This window comes from Podarcis liolepis, assembly GCF_965112155.1.
Source record: "Podarcis liolepis genome assembly, chromosome: 2".
Classification (NCBI taxonomy): domain Eukaryota; kingdom Metazoa; phylum Chordata; class Lepidosauria; order Squamata; family Lacertidae; genus Podarcis; species Podarcis liolepis.
The window spans coordinates 104,514,422-104,537,706 of NC_139555.1; the positions used below are offsets into that span (position 1 = coordinate 104,514,422).

General features: G+C 45.3%; 3 protein-coding genes and 1 long non-coding RNA gene across 9 annotated transcripts in view; 2 read left to right on the forward strand and 2 right to left on the reverse strand.

Moving 5' to 3' along the window:
* ARIH2 (ariadne RBR E3 ubiquitin protein ligase 2) overlaps window positions 1-9,378 on the forward strand; it is a 36,559-nt gene extending 27,181 nt beyond the window's left edge. For all 5 annotated transcript variants that reach the window (XM_083492751.1, XM_083492752.1, XM_083492755.1 and 2 more), the window contains exons 12-15: window positions 575-718; window positions 2,135-2,203; window positions 3,938-4,021; window positions 5,162-9,378. In XM_083492751.1, the coding sequence (XP_083348877.1) occupies window positions 575-718; window positions 2,135-2,203; window positions 3,938-4,021; window positions 5,162-5,233 (369 nt within the window). In that variant the 3' untranslated portion in view covers window positions 5,234-9,378. The remainder of the gene's footprint in view (window positions 1-574; window positions 719-2,134; window positions 2,204-3,937; window positions 4,022-5,161) is intronic.
* LOC310702265 lies at window positions 2,111-3,931 on the reverse strand. The gene is made up of 2 exons (XR_014523417.1): window positions 3,695-3,931; window positions 2,111-2,403 (listed from the first exon to the last, which is right to left on the reverse strand). It is a non-coding gene; the product is annotated as an uncharacterized lncRNA (long non-coding RNA).
* Window positions 9,379-10,027: 649 nt separating the features above from the next.
* The window catches only part of P4HTM (prolyl 4-hydroxylase, transmembrane), a 31,134-nt gene continuing 17,876 nt past the window's right edge, over window positions 10,028-23,285 (forward strand). For both annotated transcript variants that reach the window (XR_014523038.1, XM_083492202.1), the window contains exons 1-2: window positions 10,028-11,255; window positions 13,151-13,232. Coding sequence is in view for 1 of the 2 variants with exons in the window: in XM_083492202.1 (XP_083348328.1) it covers window positions 10,542-11,255; window positions 13,151-13,232 (796 nt within the window). In the remaining variant the exon portion in view is untranslated. The remainder of the gene's footprint in view (window positions 11,256-13,150; window positions 13,233-23,285) is intronic.
* On the reverse strand, window positions 14,845-21,383 carry LOC310702035 (secreted frizzled-related protein 5-like). The gene is made up of 4 exons (XM_083493662.1): window positions 20,955-21,383; window positions 17,739-17,908; window positions 16,876-16,962; window positions 14,845-15,441 (listed from the first exon to the last, which is right to left on the reverse strand). Exons 1-4 carry the CDS (start codon window positions 21,272-21,274, stop codon window positions 15,125-15,127), a joined length of 894 nt encoding a protein of 297 aa, XP_083349788.1. The 5' UTR covers window positions 21,275-21,383; the 3' UTR covers window positions 14,845-15,124.

Consider the following 23,285-nt stretch of genomic DNA (forward strand, 5'->3'; position numbering starts at 1 on the left):
TCCTACGAGTGTACAGTTTGCCTTCTGTAAATCTGCGTAACTCTGCACCAAAACTGCTTAAAGCTGCTTCTTAGCTTGTAATTCTTAATCCCTATATAATAAACTATCTGCATTGTGTAAACACCTAGATTGTCCCCTCCAAAATACATTATGGAAATAAGATTTTTGCATATATGTGTGTGTTCCACATAACATATTAAAAAAAGAGCATATATGAAAAACCTTGCTTTCTTCAGACAATGCTTCAGGAAGCTTTCCTATTTAAAACATGGCAAAACCTTGCTCCAGTTTGATATTGCTGCAGATTTGAAGTGGGAATGCTAATGTGAATGGAATTGTCTTGGCTCTTCTGGAGTCACTTACCGAAAGATAATGTGGTAATATTTTTTTAGAAAGCAGCAAGGATATGTTTGCTTTCTGGTACATCTTGCCTTTTCCGAAGGAGGGGCTTTGCATTCTAAGGTGCTTCTGTGCGGTCTTTTCCAATGCGTTGCTGTGGCCTGCTGTTTCCCAGCCTGTCTTTTCCTCCGCTTTCTTCTCCTTCATCGTCTTACACCTTACACCATTTTCACAGTGGGAAAACCACAACAAGAGCTTACAGCTGGAGGCACAGACATACCAGCGAATTCAAGAGAAGATACAAGAAAGGGTGATGAACAACTTGGGAACGTGGATAGACTGGCAGTATCTACAGAATGCAGCAAAGCTGCTAGCTAAGGTGGGTGTGCCTAGCTGTTAATTGTAAGATGCTTTCTACTGTGTGCAGAAAGACGATGGGGTGAGATTTGGGGTGGGGAGGGTGGGCAATGGAACCTGCCGGTCTTAAACTGTGTTGATTGTGAGGGCTTAAATAGTAATCAGGTGCCTGGCATCAACTGCAAGCTATTGCCAAGGAAGGTGCCAGATTGTCTTAGCACTCTCGGTTGATCTTTGCTGGATTATAGATCAGGGGGTGGGTTGTTTTTACCCTGCTTAACACCACTTGGAGCTGCTTGGTGGGGAGGTTAGGGTGGGGGAGCGTATTCTGGACCTTTCCCTTTTTTCACACAGCCTGCTGAAGCTCTGTGGCTACTGCATCCCTTGGGAAGCTCCACTCTGGCATGCCGTTCATTTTGTGTATAGAGTGTATTTTATTTCAAAGTGTTGGTGCTGACCTTTAAAGCCCCAAACGGCCTCGGCCCAGTATACCTGAAGGAGCGTCTCCACCCCCATCGTTCTGCCGGGACACTGAGATCCAGCCCTGAGGGCCTTTGGGTGGTTCCCTCACTGCGAGAACCCAAGTTACAGGGAACCAGGCAGAGGGCCTTCTCGGTAGTGGCTCCCACCCTGTGGAATGCCCTCCCACCAGATGTCAAAGAGAAAAACAACTACCAAACTTTTAGAAGACATCTGAAACAGCCCTGTTTAGGGAAGCTTTTAATGTATAATAAAGGTAAAGGTACCCCTGCCCGTACGGGCCAGTCTTGACAGACTCTAGGGTTGTGCGCTCATCTCACTCTAGAGGCCGGGAGCCAGTGCTGTCCGCAGACACTTCCGGGTCACATGGCCAGTGTGACAAGCTGCATCTGGCGAGCCAGCACAGCACACGGAACGCCATTTACCTTCCCGCTAGTAAGCGGTCCCTATTTATCTACTTGCACCCGGGGGTGCTTTCGAACTGCTAGGTTGGCAGGCGCTGGGACCGAGCGACGGGAGCACACCCCGCTGCGGGGATTCGAACCGCCGACCTTTCGATCGGCAAGTCCTAGGCGCTGAGGCTTTTACCCACAGCGCCACCCGCGTCCCTTTTAATGTATAATAGACTGTTGTATTTTAATATTCTGTTGGAAACCGCCCAGAGTGGCTCGGGAAACCCAGCCAGATGGGCGGGGTATAAATATATTATTATTATTATTATTATTACTACTACTACTACTACTACTACTACTACTACTACTATTACTACTGTCTGTTCGCCGTGTTGCATGATGGCACTGTATATCGCACATTGGGCGGGTTTAGCTGCTGAAGGTGGGCACAGTCTCCACAGAACTGACAAACGGGCGTCTCCGACATTTGGAAGACACACGGACAACTTTTGTGCAGGCACACGACATTAAAAAAAAATCTGCCTTTCATTCTCTTTTCATTGTAGTGTCGTTACACGCTGCAGTACACATATCCATATGCCTACTACATGGAGTCTGGCCCCAGAAAGAAACTGGTAAGACCTGTGGCTCTGTGTTTAATGGTCACCTAAATTTCTTGCAGGACTGAGCTGGGAAATGTCAGGCCTCCTGCCGATAGCTGGAAACAGTCCAGAGTCACGTTATGGGAACTGCAACTGCAGTAGCTCAGCACGTTCTGACTGCAGGGCTGGCATGGAAGACCACCTGGGTACCACATGTAAACCACTGTTGAGTTCTACAGAGGAAGAACAGTACAGAATGTAATAGATTAAGTAGTTTATGCTTAATTACTTAGTGAGTTGTTAGCTACCGTATGCTTTTGACAGCAGTGGTGGGATATACAGTTTTAAAACTATATAGATCAAACCCGCTTTCTATGGTTATTTTTGTTTACAGAGATGACTCGCTAATTCATATTCTTCCTAGTCACTGTTTAAGCTTCCTAGTTTTGTATTCTCCTCCTCTTCAGAGTTGCATAGCTGCTTCTGTCAGCTGCTTTGCTTTTGTTTTGTAAGGAGGGGGATGCAAAACAAACCGCATTCGGCAAGTAAAAGATGAGTCAATGTGCTATTTAAGCTTTGTTTGTTAATCTTCCCAATTTTACCAATTTGGAAAAGCAACGGAGACTTCTAAAGGGGGCAGGGTGTTCTGTGCTGGTGGAGATGCTGTGCCACTTCAGAATGGGGATGGGGAAAGGTGGCAGCAAGGTCAGGGGAGCTCCAGGTTGGTGGCAGTGGCAGCCCCAGTAGCTGCCACTCCGCAGCTCCATCAAAGCACCGCTGCCACAGCCCTATAGGAAACCTTAAATTACTAGCACATCTTATGTAGCTGTCGAATAAGAGCCGTCCTCATTTTGAACAGCCTTCAGCGCTTGATTGGTTCTTACATCATTGCAGTCTTAACTTACAAAAGTCTTACACCCTCTGTGTGGGGCTACCTTTGAAGGTGACCCGGAAACTACAACTAATCCAGAATGCGGCAGCTAGACTGGTGAATGGGAGTGGCCGCCGGGGCCATATAACACCGATCTTGAAAGACCTACACTGGCTCCCAGTGCGTTTCCGAGCACAGTTCAAAGTGTTGGTGCTGACCTTTAAAGCCCTAAATGGCCTCGGCCCAGTATACCTGAAGGAGTGTTCTGCCCGGACACTGAGGTCCAGCTCTGAGGGCCTTTTGACAGTTCACTCACTGCGAGATGTGAGGTTTCAGGGAACCAGGCAGAGGGCCTTCTCAGTAGTGGCAGCCACCCTGCGGAATGCCTTCCCATCAGGTGTCAAAGAAATAAACTACTATCTGATGTTTAGAAGACATGTGAAGGCAGCCCTGTTTAGGGAAGTTTTTAATGACTGATATTTTAATGTATTTTTAATCTTTTGTTGGAAGCCGCACAGAGTGGCTGGGGAAACCCAGCCAAATGGGCGGGGCATAAATAAATTGTTGTTGTTGTTCCTGGATTCTGTCATCTATGTAACCATTGATTAATATCCCTCAGATTATACATAGGAAGCTCTGAACTGGACACTTGCCCAGCTTTGAATCCATAAGCTTTCTGGTGCTCTTGTACTGCTGCACATCAGAAAGTGCGAAATACTGTGTAGTTGTGACTTTGCATCTATTGAACGTGCTTCGGTTTTTGCTTGTTGCATTTCATGCTTTTCAGAAGCGCCTTCTGGCGTGAATGGTAACAGCAGATGTAGGGTAGAATGAGGATGGTGAGAAGCTGCTCTTCCTGTATCTCTTTTCCTCAACAATCTGTTTCATGTTTTCAGTTTGAATACCAACAGGCTCAGCTGGAAGCGGAAATAGAAAACCTCTCATGGAAGGTGGAGAGAGCAGATAGTTATGACAGAGGGGTGAGTAAACAAGCCTTGTTCAACCGCCTGCCACCTCATCTTCTCATCCCAGGAGCTCATTACGTGCACAGAAGGGCTTAAAGAAATCCTATAAGCAAGTAGAGGAATTGGCATTGGACTGGAGGAGATGGCACTCCAGATCCCTTGACGTCATTTTTCTTGCCACCTGGAGGTTCTGTACAGTTAGCGGAAAATGGCCACATATTTTTGGATCGATCTCTGCAACTGAGATAGGCACAACCTAGAGCAGGGGTCAGCAAACTTTTTCAGCAGGGGGCCAGTCCACTGTCCCTCAGACCTTGTGGGGGGCTGGACTATATATTTTTTGGGGGGAATGAACAAATTCCTATGCCCCACAAATAACCCAGAGATGCATTTTAAATAAAAGGACACATTCCACTCATGTAAAAACACGCTGATTCCCGGACTGTCTGCGGGCCGGATTGAGAAGGCGGTTGGGCCGGATCCGGCCCCCGGGCCTTAGTTTGCCTACCCATGACCTAGAGTGCTCCTTCCATGAATGCGAGGCCACTTTCTGTTTAGAGACTGAGATCCAGTGCAACTTCCGTTCTGAGGAAAAAGAGGGGAGGCAGTTTTCACCAGTCCCCCCCCCCACTACCTTCCCAAGTGCACTGGGGGGCTCCCCCAACTATCTAGACCAGCTGTTCAGTAGGCAGACTCCTTCTGTATCTTCTTGGCGGAGTTCCAGTTGTTGGAATTCTAGATCCAAGCTGGCGCATGTGATACTAATTTTTGGCTTCTATAAGAACCACCAGTTAGGTGTTATTTTCTTAACTACTTGATGTAATTAATGGAGCGAGGCACTGGGACCAGGAAGTTTTGAGTTCCTATTCTAAACCACACACATTTTTCTCACAACCTTAGCCCTATTCAGGTGTTCATCCTGGATATGCCCCCCTGACTCCTGACTTTTGCTTATCTATCAAACTACCACACTATTCCTGATCTAGACTTGAATACCTGAAGAGGGCTCGTTTCTGTGAGGAGACTGGGACCAAAAGGGATGGCTGGTGTTCCTTCCCTCCTTTCTGCTGATCATTCAAGTCTGTGGGTCCGTTTCCCTGCCACCACAAACTAGAAACAAACCTGATTTTACGCCCTCTTTCTCTCCCCACCCAGGACTTGGAAAATCAGATGCACATAGCCGAGCAGAGGAGAAGGACCCTGCTGAAAGACTTCCACGACACATAAAGTAGCAGGAGATGTCAGGGCGCAGGGGTGAGCGCAAAGAGCGAGGTGGCGGTGAGAGCAGCAGCAGAAGCAACACGAGAAGCTGGCCCCCGCCCCCACCACAGAGAAGGGCTGAGGACAACACTGCTGCCTCCCCTTGCAAGCCAGACACGAGCTAGCACCACAGCTTAGTCTTCTGTTTTCTCTTCTCTTTCAGCTTTTCTTTTTTGCCAGGCTAGAGGCTGGAGTTCAGATTTGGCACCTTTTTTTCTGGGACGTTTTCCTCCCCGTCTCTTGGATTATTCTGGGAAGGAATTCTTTTATTTTATTTTTCTTCTTCTTCTTCTTCTTCCTCCCCCCGAATGGCTGTTAATAGTGTTAGATCATTACAAGCATATGTAATTTTCAAACGGTTGTACAATTATACAAAACAAACCCTAGAATAACACACAACCCTTTTTAAAAAATAAATTGGAATTGGAGTGTTTCCTTTTTAATAAGCTGCTTGTAAACTAAATGGCTGCTTTTCTTCTTTTCCCTCCAAATCCTCTTTTGCGCTGAAAGCTATGAAATAGTCCAGCTGTCTGTTTGGCACCTCTTATGTGTGCTCTGCTGCTTGCCCTGTGACTACATGAGGTGAACCGTGCTAGCCTAGGAGACAACAGCAGCGGCCAGAGGTCAGCGTATGGTTGAGTAGCTCTCCCATTCTTCCCTGGCTATGCAGGGGCAGTCAGGCAAAGTTCAGGCCAGCATGGGAAACAGTCGTGGTCCTGCTGTCCCATCAGCTTTAGGTTGTCTCCTGCGTGGATTAGTCGCTTTGTTTCTCTGGACTGATCTCATCTGCCAAAACTAAAATCATTTGAGGGGCTATGGGAACACACAACCTTGCCTCTCGATAGCATTGTAGCAGGCACTGGCTTTGCTTGGAGGCAAAAGGACAAGCCACGTTCCATCCATGCCTTGCGTATCTGTGCAGTCCAGTCATACACAACCTGATCCTTGACACGGCTGTAAGGTGATACGTCAAGTCTGGCCCCGTCTTGCCCTGACAAGACCAGACTTCCTCACTGTGTATCGAGGGAAAGCTGTTACACTTAACATGATGCTTGGTAAGGGGGTGGGGTGGAGGGGGGTGGGGTAAAAAAATATATTGGCAGCCTAAGACAAGTCCTGAGAAACATGTGCCAATGGTAAACTTACACCACTGTCCTAGAAACTACAGCTAGCTGAAAAACAGCCAGCAAAACTGGTGAGAATGAAGCTTAATGAATATTAAGGAGTTGTATCCACCACTAGTCCTGCTTGAAGTTGACCGTTCAAATTGATGGGCCTGATTTAGTCCCATTAATTTCAGTAGAACTTGGTCAGATACAAACCTTTGTTCACAGGTGGCTTCTTATTATTAGGGGGACTCTGAACACTTGAATGTGTAAAAGGTCAATTTCCCCCCCTCCATTTATGTGGGAGGCCAGCTTCGAAACAGTAAAAAAAACTGCAGCGTAGGGTATGTACAGTGCATGGTCAACATGCTTGCTTAAGTTGATTATCCACCTAGAAAAGAAGACGGAACAGCTGGCCCTCTCCTGAAGTTACTCTGATTCGATTTGAAATAAGAAAACCTTGCTACCTGTTTACAAAAAAAAATAAATGTTGCACTGAACTTTTGTTTGTACATTGATGATCTTTTTGGTTTGGACAAGGGAGGACTGGCAAGCTAGGATCATTATTCTGTGCTTCATGCACCTACCTTTCTGGCCTTTCAGCGGGAGCTATTTTATTAGCATTTCTGGATGTTGACCTAACTCTTGGGGAGGCAATCAGCCATGCCACCCTTTCGCCCTTCACGTGCTGCTAATACTACCTCAAGCACTCCAAGGAAAATGATTATACCCACTACCTGCTTGCTTCCTTAGTAAATGACCCAGGACCTTTTTAATATTACTCTCTTCCTACCCCATTGCCAGTTAACCACAGATTGCGCAAGCAGGACCTTGGGGGGGTGTACTAGGCTAAGAAAAAGTACCGTGAAGAGAAACTCTTCTCTCTCCCCCCCCCCCCCATTTCCTGCTCTGTTCACCTTTTCTCTTCCATTGGCCATTTTATAGGTCTCTTGTAGCTGATGCGGCACGATGACTTCATCAGGCTTGCTCCTTTTAACCCATGTCTTACCTGCTGTAAGCGGAGATCATGTGATTGTGTTCTCTTGGCTGTAGATGTTTTCCATTTCTCTGCATGAAGTCCACTCTGGGCCTTGATATATAGAAACAGACGAAAACCTTTTAGCAAAGTGCAAGAAGTTCAGCGTGTGTGTGATTTTAATTGCACAGTATGTTAGCCTTCATTTTGTTATTGTTTTGATGAGGTGTGGTGCGTAAAGTGCTAGCACGGGATTATTTCATTAACCCAGCTGCAGTTGGATAAAGATAAGCCTTGTGGCCAGAAGAGCTGTGGGAAGGTATGGTTTACGACTTATTCCTGTGAAATGCTGACCTGATCTCCTTGCTAGCTTAACACAGTGTTCAGCCTTTGAAGGACACGAGGATCTTTTTATCTTTAAACTTTGCATTCAGACTGAGCCGGTCGGTCTCATTGAATCAGAGAAGTTAAGTCACACATGTTTTCTGTAGCTCAGAACTGTCCAGTGCAAAAGGGAAGTGATGTGTGGTTTGCACTTACATCTGACATCCAGTTGTAGCTGGTCAACTTGATGGTAGCACATTGACAACTTTCAATGTTAAAAAGTCATGTTTTCTAAACTTGTAGCCTCCACATGGCTGGCACCAACCCCGTACAGTGCTTTTAGATGTGCTATATTAAGCCAGTATTGCATCACATATTAATAGCTGCCTCCCAGTTTAGAGCAGGTAGCATTCATGTATGTATAAACTAACACTTTTAAGTCGCAGACAGTTGACAGATCAGCATTTTTATTCTTCCCCCGATACAGGCTTCCCTGTATTAGAATTCCATCATGTTCAGACTTTGCCAGAGAGGTTTTGCCACTGATAAGAATAGGCTGTGCTATAGGAAAGTATCCTCTTCACTCTGGAAAAAGAAGCTAATGGTTTTGAAGCAGAACTCAACACGGTTTGTTGCCTCAGAAAATCCTTGCCGTTCTGCAACAAGCTGGTAGCAATAGCAAGACAGCAATTAAGAATTAGCGGCATCTGAGCTCAGAGTATAGGTGCATTTCCCTCATACCAGGCGAACATCCTAAACTGGGAGCTCTTTGTCTCTTTCTGTAAGGCTTGACTCTCAGCCAGCCTGGCAGCTGTTGTCATCCTATTACTCTTACTTTTTAAAACTTGGCTTGATTCACCTTCAATGCTGACTTTGTTTTGGTTTTCGCTTACATTTAGTATTACCTGCCACAGTTTTCTATATAAAAGAGATACAAAACTGTCTTTGCACAACTTCTGATACTGAACAAACCGAGCTCTCAAGTTACACCACATCTCCTGGCAAACAGAAGTCTCTGTAATTCAAAAGCTTGCATACATACACCAAAAGAGGCTGTTTAGTAGAAGAGAGATCCTCTAATCCAGAGATGAGAAACATTTGGCCTTGCAGATGTTGCTGCTCACACCATCCCTGACCATTGGCTGTGCTGGCTGAGACTGATGGGAGTTGGGAGTCCAATAGCTTCTGGATGGCCAAAAGTTCTCTATCCCTGTTCTAATCAAGTTTTATACTTGCTCTCTCCTATAGCACTCCTTCCTCTGCAGCAGCGACCAGTTTTCTGTTGACAACCTAAATTTATGCCAGCTGTGTGCCATGCGACTTCTTCAGGAAGAACTGGAGAGTTCTCTTATTATTGCACTGTCTCAGTTCATTCAAAACTTGTTTTTGTTTCAAAAACCAGATTTCATTTCTCAATAGCTTTTTCTAGGAAAGTTCTTATGTGTGCTCACTCAAGTCTGGACTGTTCCAAGTTTTCAGGTAGTAGCTTCTGCTATGGGAGCTTTTTATTATTATGCAGAGTGCGACATTATCATGGCTGCCTTTGCTCTGTCCCTCACTGAGGTATGGGTGGGGGGGAAGCAACCTCAAGAAACTGCCAACACTTTTCCGGCATTAGGAGGGGAAGGGGCAAAGGAAAGAGCCCTTGCAGTTTCCCTCTCCTGAAATTGTTTATTTGAAATAAATTGTGAATTTCTAATTTTAAATGTGCGTAGTGTCTTTTTTTCCTCCCTCCCTTGCTGATGCAGCATTTCCCATTATACAGTGAGAAAGGGGAAAGAGGAAGAGAAACATTTAGAGTTTTAGTATAAACTGGGAGCTGCTTGAACAGTACCACCGATTTCCAGCAACCTATTAAAATAGGTTCAGCCTTTCACATGCAAACAAGTCAGTCCCTCAATCCAGTTTTTTGTTCTCTCCAAAACATGGTTTTGTGTTCAACTTCCTCATTTATTTATTCAAAACATTTATAGCCTGCTCACTAACTTAAAAAGGTTCGTAGAGTGGCTTACATGTCAAAATAGCAAACCTGAAGGCATGGAATGTGCTCTGTAAAAAAAGACACTGGTACAAAAGGAAAAGGGAATGGAGAGGGAAGTTCTTTACCAGCTGCCATGTTCTCTCATTAAAAAAAAAAAAAACCCTGTGAAGTTGGATCTCCTTCAAGATGTACATGTTTTTGAGGAAATAATCTACATGGAAAAAATATGAGACACATTACACTTACTTCTGTAAAACAAGAAAATCTTTAATAATTAAAAAAATAATAATCTGGGCAAAGGTGTTGCCCTTCCTCTTTAAAACAAAACCTGAATGTGTACTGTGGAATCTACTTCATAATCCTGAAGTTAAGAAGTAAATCTCACAGGTAGAGGATTATGCAAAAGCTACCAGTAGCTCCCAGGCACTGGTTGCATAAGGTGTGGGAATGATATCAAATGTTGGTTTTACATACTCAACACGGGCTTTACATGCTGTTCAACTGCTTTTCATTACTGAAATTGAGAGCAGCTGTTCTATATTCTATTTTATACATATAATTGAAAGGCAGGAGCTTTTAAACCTTTGTGTGTCTCAAGAACCAGGTGGTGGCCTTAGCCTACCAGCTTCTTTAGCAAAACACCCTAGACCTACGATGATTCATTACGACTGAAAAAGGCACTCTGTACATGTCTAGGAGCACTTTACTCGAGTTTCAAAAAAGCGGGGGGAAGCTCAGGTTAAAATGTCATGTGCGTTTTTTAATAAAAAAAGTATTAGTAGAACTAGCTAATTCACTTCGCTTAAAATAAGCCTTCAAACCAGCCACTGCTCTGTCAACAAAAAAAACTACGTCAGGACAGCGCTGGACGTTCTGCCCTTATCAAAAATGGCTGCAGTTTCATATTCATCCGTAAGGGGGGGGGAAAGCCGGTGCCCTTCCTCAAAATGGCTTCCCATCACTGCTAGGGGAGGAGAGGCAAAGTTGCCAGGACCTAAAATGGCCGGCAGAGCTGCTGAAGCCAAAACACTTTTTAAAAAATCCCTTATACGGGCCAGCACCCTCTCGGACTTCGTCCTGGCCGGCGCCGTCCGGTCGCCTTCCCTCCGCTCTCCTCCCCCCCACCACCTCCAGGCCAAACTAACGGGCCCGGCCGCGCGCTCTTTCCCCGTGCGTGATGACGTAAGGGGAGCCCGCCCGGAGAAGCCGTTCAGCTGTTCGCGGGGTGGTTGCCGTGGTAACGGTGCCCAGCTCCCAGGCCGGAGCGGGCCGGGCCTAGCCATGGCTGCTGCGGCGGGGGCAGCTGTGGCGGCGGCGACGGCGACGCCGGACGAAGACTGCCGCCCGCTGCCGGGGCCTTCCTTCGGGCGGAGGGCCGTGTGCTCCCGACCCTACTTCGTGGTGCTGATGGTGTTCGCGCACCTCTACGTGCTCAACGTGCTGGGCTTGCTGCTCTTCGTGCACATCAGCTCCGACGACGGGGAGACGGAGCCCGGCAAGGAGGGACCCCCGGGCCCCGCACAGGACCCGCCCGCGCCGCCCTTCTCCTCCCCGGGAGGAGGCTCTCGCCCTCACAGCCTGCCTCGCCTCGAGGGCATCAAGGCAAGTAGCGTCCCGAAATCTCCTTTTTGCGCGAGGATGGAAACAAGCACTGCTGTTCTCGGGGGGGGGTCATTCAAGAGGGCAGTTCTCCGTTTGGCGGCTGTTTTTAAAGTTTCAAGGGTCGGGGCGAGTTTCCCCCTTTCCTCGACCCTTCAAAAGAGAAGAAAAAACTTCCCTCCTCCCAAGGCTTCTGTGCAAAAAACAGCAGTTTCGGGGGGCGATTACCCCCAAATTATTTCTTGCCCTCCCAGCTTTCAGCTGCCATATATCCGTATTTGGAGGTGTGCAGCAACATCCTCGTCTCATGGTGATTATTACAATCTTTTTGCCTCCTTGGCTTTTTTCTAGAGTTGCCCCATAGGGTGGTGTTGTTGTGTTTCTGTTTGTAATGGGGCTGCAGGGGGATTTTTTCAGGAAATCGACCGAGGGGTGTCAAGTCAACTCTGTTCCTGTAGAAAATGTTCCCCTACAAAGGGGGGGGGGTCTGGAAATATACATTATTTTATATAATATCCCTGTCCACTGCTGCTGCAGCCCCGACAGGGGCCGGCTCCTTCTTCGGAGGCTGCTAGTTCTGATAAGTGGCAAGCCCTCGTGGATCTTTAAAAGAAGCATAATGGGCTAAGTGCCGTCTAGCCCCTCCATGGTGATGCTTTCCCCAGCACGCTGATGCAGTGATATGAAAACTTTTTGCACTTGCTGAGTTTCTGATTTTTATGCGGCTCTTAACTGTGTCAGGGAAAGGAAAGTTTTCGCCTCTGTCCCCCGCCCCATCGCTGTTACTTACCCCCCCTCCAGTCTCAAGGGACATCATTGCACAAGTCATTTAGGGATAATAGGCATAGCGAGGGGGACAGTTGCCCCCCCCGCATTTTATTTTATAATGGAGTTATTTTATTTTTAAAAACTTTTTATTGCCTTTGCCTTTAAATAATTTGAGCAACCGTGCATTATTGAGAGAAGTACTTAAACTGTGGGTTGAGTTTGTCTATTTGTGACGGCTAGGATTGATCTACATTGGTACATCTTGACACATAATGTGATGTACTATAGACTGGCCTGATTGATGTGGTCTGTATTGATGTTGGGTTGGCCTAATAAAATTTAGCACAGTATACTAAATTCTAGAGTGGTATAGTAGGATCTAATATGAGCAACATCAATATGACTTTATTGTAAATTCACTAGGCTGCAACTTTCTCTGTTCCTTGGTCCAGATTGGGATTGCCTGCCTTTTAAAACAAAAAGCACCACCAGCAGCAACAGCTAGAATTTATCGATGGACACGTTCCCTATGCTGTTGCAATGGAGGTTAATTTTGCTGCCAATATCCATTCTTTAAAGAAATAAAGCGGCTATATTCAATTTGCACAGCAAAAGAATTTCAGTAATTTAAAAAGTAAAAGTTTAAAAAAATACTTTTAAAAATCGTAGTCAAAACTGTGCAGGTGGGTCAGCAGTAACCATTCTCTTGTAGCACCTTGTGGAATTTTCAGTTAGATGCCAGGGAACAGAGTGTCAGTTAATGAATTTTGAGTGCTAGCAAGATTGTTATTCTCTCGTGCACACACTGTGACGGCGGATGAGTAAACTGTGCATTTATTGTGCAGAGAAGTGATGATGCAGAAGAACCCTAAACCTTCTGTGATGAGTGCTGCTTCCACACTGAGCCTAGAACTGTATCCTGTATTTGCTAGTAGCTGATGCCATATAGTTTTGAACCATGTAGATGAGCTTTGTGATGTTTTGTATTTCAGAATTTGCCATGTCATGATTTAGCAGGCCATTGTGTATGTAAAGATACTGACCACAGGCCTCCAATGATACCATATACTGGAGCTAACTATATTTGGTGTATAGCAGTTAAAATTAATTTATTTTACTTTCTTTTCAAGGTGGGCCATAAACAGAAGGTGGAGCTGATTCCTAACAAAATCCATGTCATGAAAACTCTCAGCTTGAAACCACTCCTTTTTGGTAAGAAAAAGAGGCTACTGGAGATATATCCAGATGACCTATTGGTAGAAGAGGGAATGAGATGTACCATATATCTAAGTTTGGCGGCTTCTTATTGCCTCATCTTTAGTTGCCTTTGGGCATGGAAACTCTGTCCCGTTCATGACAGTAATTATTACTGTGGCTCCCGAGCACATGTGAACATCCTTTATAGCAGTAGTCTGTTAATTTTTCAGACCCAGGATCTATTTCTTAACCCTAACTGATACTGAATTTTTTTTACTATGTACTATGGTCTTTCACCTACTCTCTCTAAAGTAACCAGGTGCAAAAGAAGACAAGATTCCTTTGCCTTTAACCGCTGTGTAGAAGAGCAGATTTTGCCTCTTTCTCGTGCAGTGTCAACAGCTGAAATTTCGTAAAAACTCCACAGTTCTCATTGCCCCTCCCTTCTTTGCTCCTTAAGAGAAAGTGGGTGGATGGGGGTGGGTACAAAGATAGAAAACGGTGGTGTGACACATGCTTGACTCCTCTTACATTGGTGCCTGACTAATCCGTTTCCACCAGTTGTAGATCAATCTTTACTGGATTGAACTGGTTACGCCAGGGAATAGTATTAATTGAGGATTTCCAAATTGCAGTTGAGCTTGATAGGCAACAATAATTTCTGTAGCCAGCAAGAAAATACACACACACACACACACACACACACACATTTTTCATCCACCTCTTAGAAGCTCTGCTGTTGTCAGCTGTTGTCAGCATTTTCTGAGGAATTTGTATTTTCTGAACCTCAGCATTGCCTGAGGTTCAGAAACAACCAGCAGCAATATGACAGACACTCCACAAACACACGTTTAACTTGAAGCGGGAGCTCCTAGCAAGCACAGTTATATGCGACAGGTTTTGTTTTTGTTTTTTAAAAAATCCGTGTAAAAGATCCCCATGTTGTTAATTGTGTTTTTTCAAAGGAAAGTCTTAATGAGAAACTAAACAACTTTCTTGTTAAATCCTTTTAATGCAACCAGCATTTTTAAGGAACACACACTGCTGTCATTAGTTTCTAAATACATAGTATTCATAGTTTGCAGATCGCAAGGGTGTCCCTCAGGCAGTGTGTGGGTTTTTTTTTTTTTTTACATATTTTGTGTAAAACTGCAAAATAAAATGTCCTGGAGTGAGGGAAGGATGGGTGACGGCAAAAGCCTGATGGGTAGAAGATGAAGAGGAGTCAGGAGCAGCTTGACAGGTCAGGTGGAGCTGCCACAGTAGCTTAGCCTGTGGCAGCTGAGCCTAGTTATTGCCACTTACCAGTAGTGGGAGGAGGTGAGGTAGCAGCAAGGTCAGGGCTGTGCAGGCAGACTGCTAAAGCCAATCGTGCACCCATCAGTGTACCCATTCAGCCCCAGCCTAGCTGCCACTTCAGCTCTCCCAGGAAGCCATTGCAATACTGCTGCCACAAGATTATTGTTGAAGCTCTGGTTCCACCGGGTGAGCCATTCCTGCATGGTATGGATGAAAGAAGTGGCCAGGAAAGTAGGTTTGCAGGAGATGAAGTGAACAAACCAGCCTATTACTATAAATACTTGTGATTTGTTTCCTGGTTGCTGTGCTTCCCATGCAGCAAAGAATCCAGCACTGCAGAATATCTGCAATGGTGGACAAACTATCTTTCAAAGAAGCTTGTGAACCATTACTGACTTTCTCGTTGAGAAGCCCCAGTTAGGCTTGTAGAAAACTCCAGGGCTCCTCAGAGCCGTTTGAAAACTACTTTCTTGGTGCAGTGGTGTATGATTTTTACTATGTAGACTATATCTATTACTTTTTAAACTCTGCTGCAGATATGCTGAAGACCTTTCAGATACAAACAAGAGAGCATCTTTCTATCATTTCATACCAGAGCTATAAGCAGTTCAGGCCCGGCACTTGTAATGTTTCCATCGCCGCACAGCAGCCTGTAGATTTCGGTTCCTCTTGTGCCATGCATAGGCCTTGTTCACCACCACAACTTTGTCATTCTGCACCTCACCACAGATCAGATAGACGCCTGTGTTTGTGCCTCTCATAATGTTGTGTACACAGGTAGCATCTAAGTTCAGCCACTGCTGGAGTTTGGAGTGGGTTTCAGTCTTCAGAAGGGGGCCATGCTTCAGAACTTCCAGCCTGGAGTCAAGGTCAAAGTCAGCAATGGTGGAGGTCTTGTTCTTTCTGGAAATCCTTATTTTCACAGCTGGAACAAATGCACATTAGACTAGAGACATCAAACTGCCAATAAAATAGGTAACTAGCTGCTTTATCACTGTTTTAGTGATGCAAAGAATGGATGCTCTTCACTGTCTTGCAACCTTCACTAGGGGTAGAAAACTTTTGACCCACCAGCAAGCATGGCTAATGACCAGGGATAATGGGAACTGTAGTTCAGCAACCGCTGGAGAGCCAAAGGTTCCCCACTCCTGGTGATGTACACCTTTGTTCCGTACTTCATGTAGCAAGCTTAGACAACGGTTCTAGTCCAGTGAAATTCTCATATCTCCAGAATTTATTACCCAGTTTCTGTTACAAAAACAAATTCATTTTAGGAAGATTAGTTTAGCTGATGATCACTGATAACAAAGATGTCCAATCATCTTCTCTCTCTCACACACACACACACACACATATACTTTGATAATTTGCTTTCTTTTTTAAAGTCCTATGTATGATCGCCCTGTGTTTTCTGTGTGTTAAAATAGTGCTAGACACAATGCACTTTTAACTTCAACCTTTAACTTTAACATGTTTTAATAGGAAGCAGGTGGGTGTTCTGCTGAAATTTAAGGAGCCTGCTAATTTTGTGAAGGTTTTCTGGTTGTCCTTTGCTTTAGTCTGCATAAAGGAGAAGGTTAACTCCCTCTGACCAGCTTGCCATTTCTCCATAGCTTTAAGGTAGGGGTAGCCAGTGTGTTGCCCTTAAGATGTTACCGGACTCCAGCTCCCATCATCCTTGACTATGTTGGCTTGCGCTGATGGAAGCTGTAGTCCAGCAGTCTACTCCTGCTTTAAGAGAAGAGTGTGTGCAAATGACAGGGGGTAGGTGGAGAACGGGTTTGAACAAGTACGAAGGAACTCATACTTCCAAATAGTTCCTGCAAATTTCAGAGCCATGCTAGACAACATGCTAGAGATCCAGAATCATACTCCCCACATCTTCAAATTTTAGAAAGTAGAAGTCAGGAATCGGGGGAGTGATCCATGCTCAGATTGTGATGCTGTGAGAGCTAACTCTCCCCACCCCATGTTCCCACTGAAAGTCCCCCTCCAGCTGCTATTTCTCCTATTAGATAAAATGTGTGTGTACACAGCCTGTTCCCATAGCTTCTCCCTAATGGAGAAAATTTTAGCTTGTGAGGAGTGCACATTTCCATTAGGAAAATGACATGGGGCCAGAGACTTGATTCTCGCCCTCATCTGCTTCCACTGTTGTAATCCCCTCTCCCCTAGCAACTGGTATTTGCCAAAATTTATCGAGAGAGGAGAACCAGTCATGGATCTTTGTTCTCTCATCCTGTTTTGCCCTTTCTTCTGTAGCTGAAAATGTGGTGATCCAATGGACTTGTATTCTGAGACTAGAGGACTGTTTTCTCAGACCGAGTGGTTAAGAGGCAGAGAGCAGTGGTTTACTCACCAAAATCATTGGTGCAAAGGTTTTCCAGGATCTCCTTGGGAGAGTTGGGTTCTTCAAGTTCACAGTCCCTGCAGCTGGCCTGGGGCACTGCTGGAACACATAGTAAGTTACTGAATTCATTTGAGCCTAATGTAACCCAGAGAATTTTGGGTTCTCAGGGTTGCAGATTTTGTGGGGTTGGACTAGATGACCCTTGTGGTCCCTTCCATCTCTGCCATTCTATGATTCTAGAACAGACATAGGCAAACTCGGTTCTCCAGATGTTTTGGGACTGCAGCTCCCACCATCCCTAGCTAACAGGACCAGTGGTCAGGGATGATGGGAATTGTTGTCTCAAAACATCTGGAGGGCCGAGTTTGCCTATGCCTGTTCTAGAAAATGGGTCAGTTGCTTGATATCTTGGTGGCTTCATACATCGTGTTCAACTCTGATGTGAAATAATTAGTGTGACTTTGGGTAAGTCTTTATCTCTCAACTTTAAATAGGCACAATTTTTTTTAAAAAAAATAGATGTAATTATTAAACTCCCTCAGGTATCTGCCAAGAGCATTTGTAATAGGGGAGGCTATGAAGAACTAACTTCAGAGGTTACTTTTACAGCTCTAACTGTAAAATCTATGTACAAAACCTCAGTACGGTTTTGAATGGTTTTTTTCTGTTTCCTGATTAAAAGATGTTGGTACTTCATACGCTTTTTGGCTCTTATGGGTTCCTCTGAATTGAGAAAAAGCCAAACTTAAGCTTTATCACATAGACTCCAAACACCCTCCCACCTTCTCAGCTTTGTGGATTTCTGTCCAGATTGTGCGGTTGTGTCAGGGTATAGGTGTTCCATGACAAGTACAAACAGCAAAGAGCCTTACTTCTCCTGCTGGGAGCACTTTCATCAGTGATTGAGGAGATGCACAGCTCATGATCTTCAGGGAATTTGTTACAGTTCAGGATTTCAGGCCAAGGGTAGCCGTAGCAAGCCATGACTGGGGCACAGCTATTCCTGACAGCTTTGCACAAACTTTGGCACGGGTAGATGAGCCTAGAGAGAGAAAGATGAACTCATTTCAAAACTTTGTGAGCAAAGTTGGACGAGAAGACCCTCGGGGTGCCATCCAGTTCTACAGTTCTATGATTCCAAGTGCCTGTTAAGCTATCCCAGAGCAACCACGAGCAGCTAAGGGCAAGCCAGAGGTTCCCCACCCTGCCTTAGTCTCTGTTTACCATCACTGCTTCCGCAGTAGTGTAGGCAGGGCTGAGTTGCTGACCTGGCTTCCCGACACTTGTGTCGCTGCCACTTACTAGGGACAGGGAGGCAACAGAGAGTGCAGTGTGGATGCAGCAGTGGAGACAGTCTGATGCTTCTTCCACTGCGCTCATACCAAGCTCCCCGCTGCCTTCCCTTCTCCCTCTCGGTAACCTGCTGTGACGTGTGGCTTTGGGAAGCTAGGTTGGTAACACAACCGTGCCCGCGTTTATAGTATATAAAACAAGAACAAAATTGTTTGCATTAGTTAGAGGGTATTTCAGTGTCAGTCTTGGTGGGTTTGTTTCGGAGAGCAAAGCATCATTTTAATAAAACAGGTTTGAACATTAGGATAAGTTTATTCATGATTAACAGTAGGCCAACACTGGATCCAGTTACCTACAGCAGGTGGGGAGGGGTTCTCCCTTGCTGGAGGCCCTCAAGCAGAGGCTGGACAGCCACCTCTTGGGGATGCTCTAGCTCTGGATGTTCTGCATAATGGAGCAGAGATGAGAGCAGGCCCCATCTTACTCCATGATTCCAAAATCAGTTGAAGACTTGAATAGTTTTGCATTTTTTAAAAAATTTAAAAAATTGACCAGTAGTACCTTAGAGACCAACTAAGTAGTTCTGGATCTGAAGAAGTGCACACGAAAGCTTATATCCAGAACTACTTAGTTGGTCTCTAAGGTGCTACTGGACAATTTCAAAAAAAAAAAAATTGACTGCGTCAGACCAACACAGCTACCTACCTGTATTTTCTAAAATTAGCATTGATTGCTTGACCCACTGCAATGTGGTGTCATTGTTGTTCATTCTGATAGCAACGTTCTGTTGTTTACTAACAGCAATCAGGTACGCTGAGATTTGAGTTAAGGGTTACTCAGGTTCCCCATATGTTTTGTAGACCATCCCCGTGATCCTCATTGTGATTACCCTTGAACCAATTTGCACTGAATGGAAACACTTGGGACATATCAGATGCCCTCAAGCTTAGAAATTTAAGGAGCAAGCATCTTGCTTAGTGTATTGAAGGATGAAGCCAAATTCTATAGTAGATGGGGATAATTCTTTCCCCTATCTTCCGGCATTATGTGTTATGTTACATTACGTATTCCAATGCAATATTGTTACTGAGTTGATAAATGTTCATTTTCTTCCAAAGAGGAGCACATTGTTCTAGTTTTTGTGACTGTCATCCTCGTGCAGGCAGAGAAACAGAGCAATTAAGTATTACAGAGTTTTAGCTTGGTTTTGCTGCTGTAGTGCTTGAACCTTTAGGAAGGTGCCTTATGTCCAGTCATACCATTGATCCATATAGCTCAGCACTGTGCACTGCGTGGCAGTCCGTCTGCATCTGTATAAGCATTTCTGAATTGAAGGATCAGCATCTGAGGCCCTGCTCTTTGGCCTGTTGGTAAGATGCATAAAGTTGCCGGTGGCGTCACATTTATGGAATTCTCTCTCTCAGGAAATAGGTACATCCCCATCTTTGTTTACCTTTGAGAGAACTCTTAAGATTTTTGTTTTATTTTGACTATGTTTTAAATCCTTGCTTTTCCTCATTTTAAAAGGAGCAAACCGCTTTCGAAAAATGCCCCCCATCCTGGTGTTATATAAAGATGTTTTGTTTTGAATCTCTTGTACACCACCTTGTTAGAGCAATGTGTCCTTAGTGGGGCTTTTAAGTCCTTTACTTACTTACTTAACAAACAAACAAACAAACAAACAAATCTAGCTCAGTGTTGTCTGCAATGACCGGCAGGGTTTCAGAATTTCCAGCTGCATGTGCATGGATCTTTGGGATCTGTTTTTTCAAAACACATTTTTCTCTTGTCAGAAAAGCTTGCTCATCTAACACCATTCCAGATTTGACTGATTGATCAATTGAATGATCGAATCCTGGGCAAACTGATCGGTCTTGTCTTAGTGCCAAAACAATAAAAATGTTGGTGCAAATTGCACTTTGGGCATTCTTCAAGTAGTAATCTATTGTAGAGCAGACAGCAATGTCTTGTGCTTGTCTTAGATTTATTGAGTTAGCTGATTGCAAATCACACTGTGATTTCGAGAGGAGCTGAGTCATCAGCAAGGCAGTTGCTGGCTCTATTCACAGAGTGGCTGAAGTGTTTACATATAAATTACACACAAGCATTTTTACACAAGGCTTAAATGCGCTTATCATTATCCATGACTTATTATGCCAAATACTGCAAATGTGGAAGAGGTATCAAATGTAGCTAATGCTGCATTTACAGTGTCATTGCAGATTGCTTAAAGCCAAAACTGATTGAAGTCAGTGTATGGGAAAATAGCCAGAGCATATAAGGTAAAGGTAAAGGGACCCCTGACCATTAGGTCCAGTCGTGACCGACTCTGGGGTTGCGGCACTCATCTCACTTTGTTGGCGAGGGAGCCAGTGTACAGCTTCCAAGTCATGTGGGCAGCATGACTAAGCCGCTTCTGGCAAACCAGAGCAGTGCACGGAAACGCCGTTTACCTTCCCACCGGAGCAGTACCTATTTATCTACTTGCACTTTGACATGCTTTTGAACTACTAGGTTGGCAGGAGCAGGGACCGAGCAACGGGATCTCACCCCGTTGCAGGGATTCGAACCGCCGACCTTCTGATCGGCAAGTCCTAGGCTCTGTGGTTTAACCCACAGCACCACCTGCGTCTCTGGAGCATATAAAGCAAAGGGCAAAAGGGAGATCCAGGATTGGGGATGTGGGAGATGGGATGTCCATGCAGCTATCTCAAGGTCAGAAGCTGGTTGGGGTAGAGGGACAAGATAGAACAAGAGCAAATGAAACTTAACAGTAAACTCTGAAATGCCCTTACCTGTCCAGGCAGATTGGGGCAAAGAGGGAGCAGAGGAAGATCCTGGCATCCGGATGGCACTCTCTGGCTAACAAGGGCAGCCAGCTGGTGGATTGCTGGATTGCTTCAGCCATAGTCTCATGGTCCAGCAAGTTGGGGAGTCTCATCTCGGTGTACCCAATGTCATAACACAAAGCCATGCTTCTTGGAATCGATGTGCATCTGGAAGAGCTTCTTCTGTAGTTTCCAAAAACCCCCGGGAAGTCCCAGATTAGCAGATAACCCAAAAGGACAAGAAGCGGATGGTGGTGATGTGCTGTTTTCCTCATCTCTCCGAACATTGCCCCTCCCCAGCAAAATGTGACCGATTAAAATTCTGCCTTCCCAAAGGGGAATCTAGACTGAGGGGTTTCCTGGTCGGGTTGTGGTTTATTATAGCAGAGAGGCCACCCCTGTATTTGTGCATTCTCATTAAGCTCCCGTGTCACTGGGTTTTTGTTTTCTTCTCTTTGCCAGTGGCCCCGATTGTTTGCCTTTTTTCAGAGGTTTTGGCTTAGGCTAGCAGGTGTTGAAATGAGGGCAGTCAAATCAGCTTGAATGGTTCCCCCCTACCAATATCTTGGAGTTCTGATTGAATCATTGTTTGAGACTCCCTCAGGCCCACCCCCTTGTCCCTACCCAGGGATTAGTCATTATTTTCTAAACACCACTTGTTTCCCTCTCTATTGTGTTTTGTGGCAAAGCAATCACAAAGTTAATTAAGAGACATTTGTTGAGCTCCAGCCATTGTTTAAAGAGGCAAGGGGGGTGGGCAGTGCCAGCCCCACGGATTCTGGTTGTTAGCTGTTTAGGAGGCATTTCCCCCCAGTTTGGGTAGTTTTAACATTGGGGGTCATTGTTTACACACAGGATGTAATTGGCAAACTTTTTTATCTTCTAACCATGCCACAGGAAATTAATTGTGGATGGTGGTGTACTTCTTATTTTGGCATGAAGTGAGCTGCTGTGAAACACGAGTGGATAGCTCTATTCCTGGGTAATTGTCGAAAACGTTTATTGTCATCTCATTGGAGTTTAATGTAGGTCTCCTAGAGCCTTAGGGGGCATTGCTTGTTGTGTTGGCTCATTGTTAATTTGTTTTATGCCACTCTGACTAATAGCTGGGGGTAGCTGAGGAGAGGATTACACGCGTTCTCTGTTAAGGGTTAACGTGGCCATAGCCAGTTGCGCGCTCTGCTTTTCTGTTTCCCATGAGGTAGGTAGCAGTCTTTCAACTTTCCTAGCTCGGTGCCAAGTAAAATCTCAGTTAAAATTTTTATCAAGATGCACGAGGAATTCATCTTTGTGCATCTCACTTCTTCGAATGTAGATTAGGAGATAAAATGCTTGGTTTAGATCTGAGTTCAATTTCTGCATCCATCAAGGAATTGCAGAAGTTGCCACCCGCAAGCCCCACTCACCAAGTGGGAATACAGTCACACCTCGGGATAAATACACTTCAGGTTGAGTGTGTTCAGGTTGCGCTCCGCAGCGACCCGGAAGTAATGGAGTGCGTTACTTCCGGGTTTCGCCACTTGCACATGTGCAGATGGTCAAAATGACGTCACACGCATGCGCGGAAGCCGTGAGACGCGACCCACTGCCATGTCTTACGTGTTCAGGATGCGATTGGGGCTCCGGAACGGATCCCGTTCACATCCCAAGGTACCACTGTAGTTACGATCAGGGGTCAGCAAGGTTTACCTCGCCTGGGCTGGTTTACTCCAGCAGAGATCCCTCTGTGGGCTGGATTGTGCGCGCATGTGCGCACGACTGCGATTTCAGGCGTCTGCGTCTCCACAGATGCAATTTCTGGCATTGTAGAAGTGAGTCCCTGCACCATGGGGCGCCGGTTTAGTGCAACATGCGGGGACTTGCCGAGCGGCCAGCTCAGATCAGGGGCGGCTCGTGGGCCGGTTAAATGACCCCCGTGGGCCACAGGTTGCCTACCCTTGGTTAAGATGCATTTCATGGGATAGTCTTGAGGATGGACAAAATAAAAACAGCAAAGCAATAAAAAGTGCCAAATTTTAATAGTGCCTTTTGTTTAAATCTTAATACCAGGCAGAAGAATTTTGTATATGCCAATCATGGGGTGGGGGTTGGGGAGAGAAACGCCACCTCCCCCCTCTTGGAGCATGCGGTGTGTCTTGCTCAGTGTGAGAGGGGAAAATACAAAACACAGGATATCCAAAAATGGCTTTAAAAATCCAAGCAAGCCCCCAGTGTTCTTGGAAATGCTGCCAAAGTTCATCAGTGAGCTAGTGATGATGCCCACATGCTGCCTACACAGGGGGAAGGGCAGAGAACCTC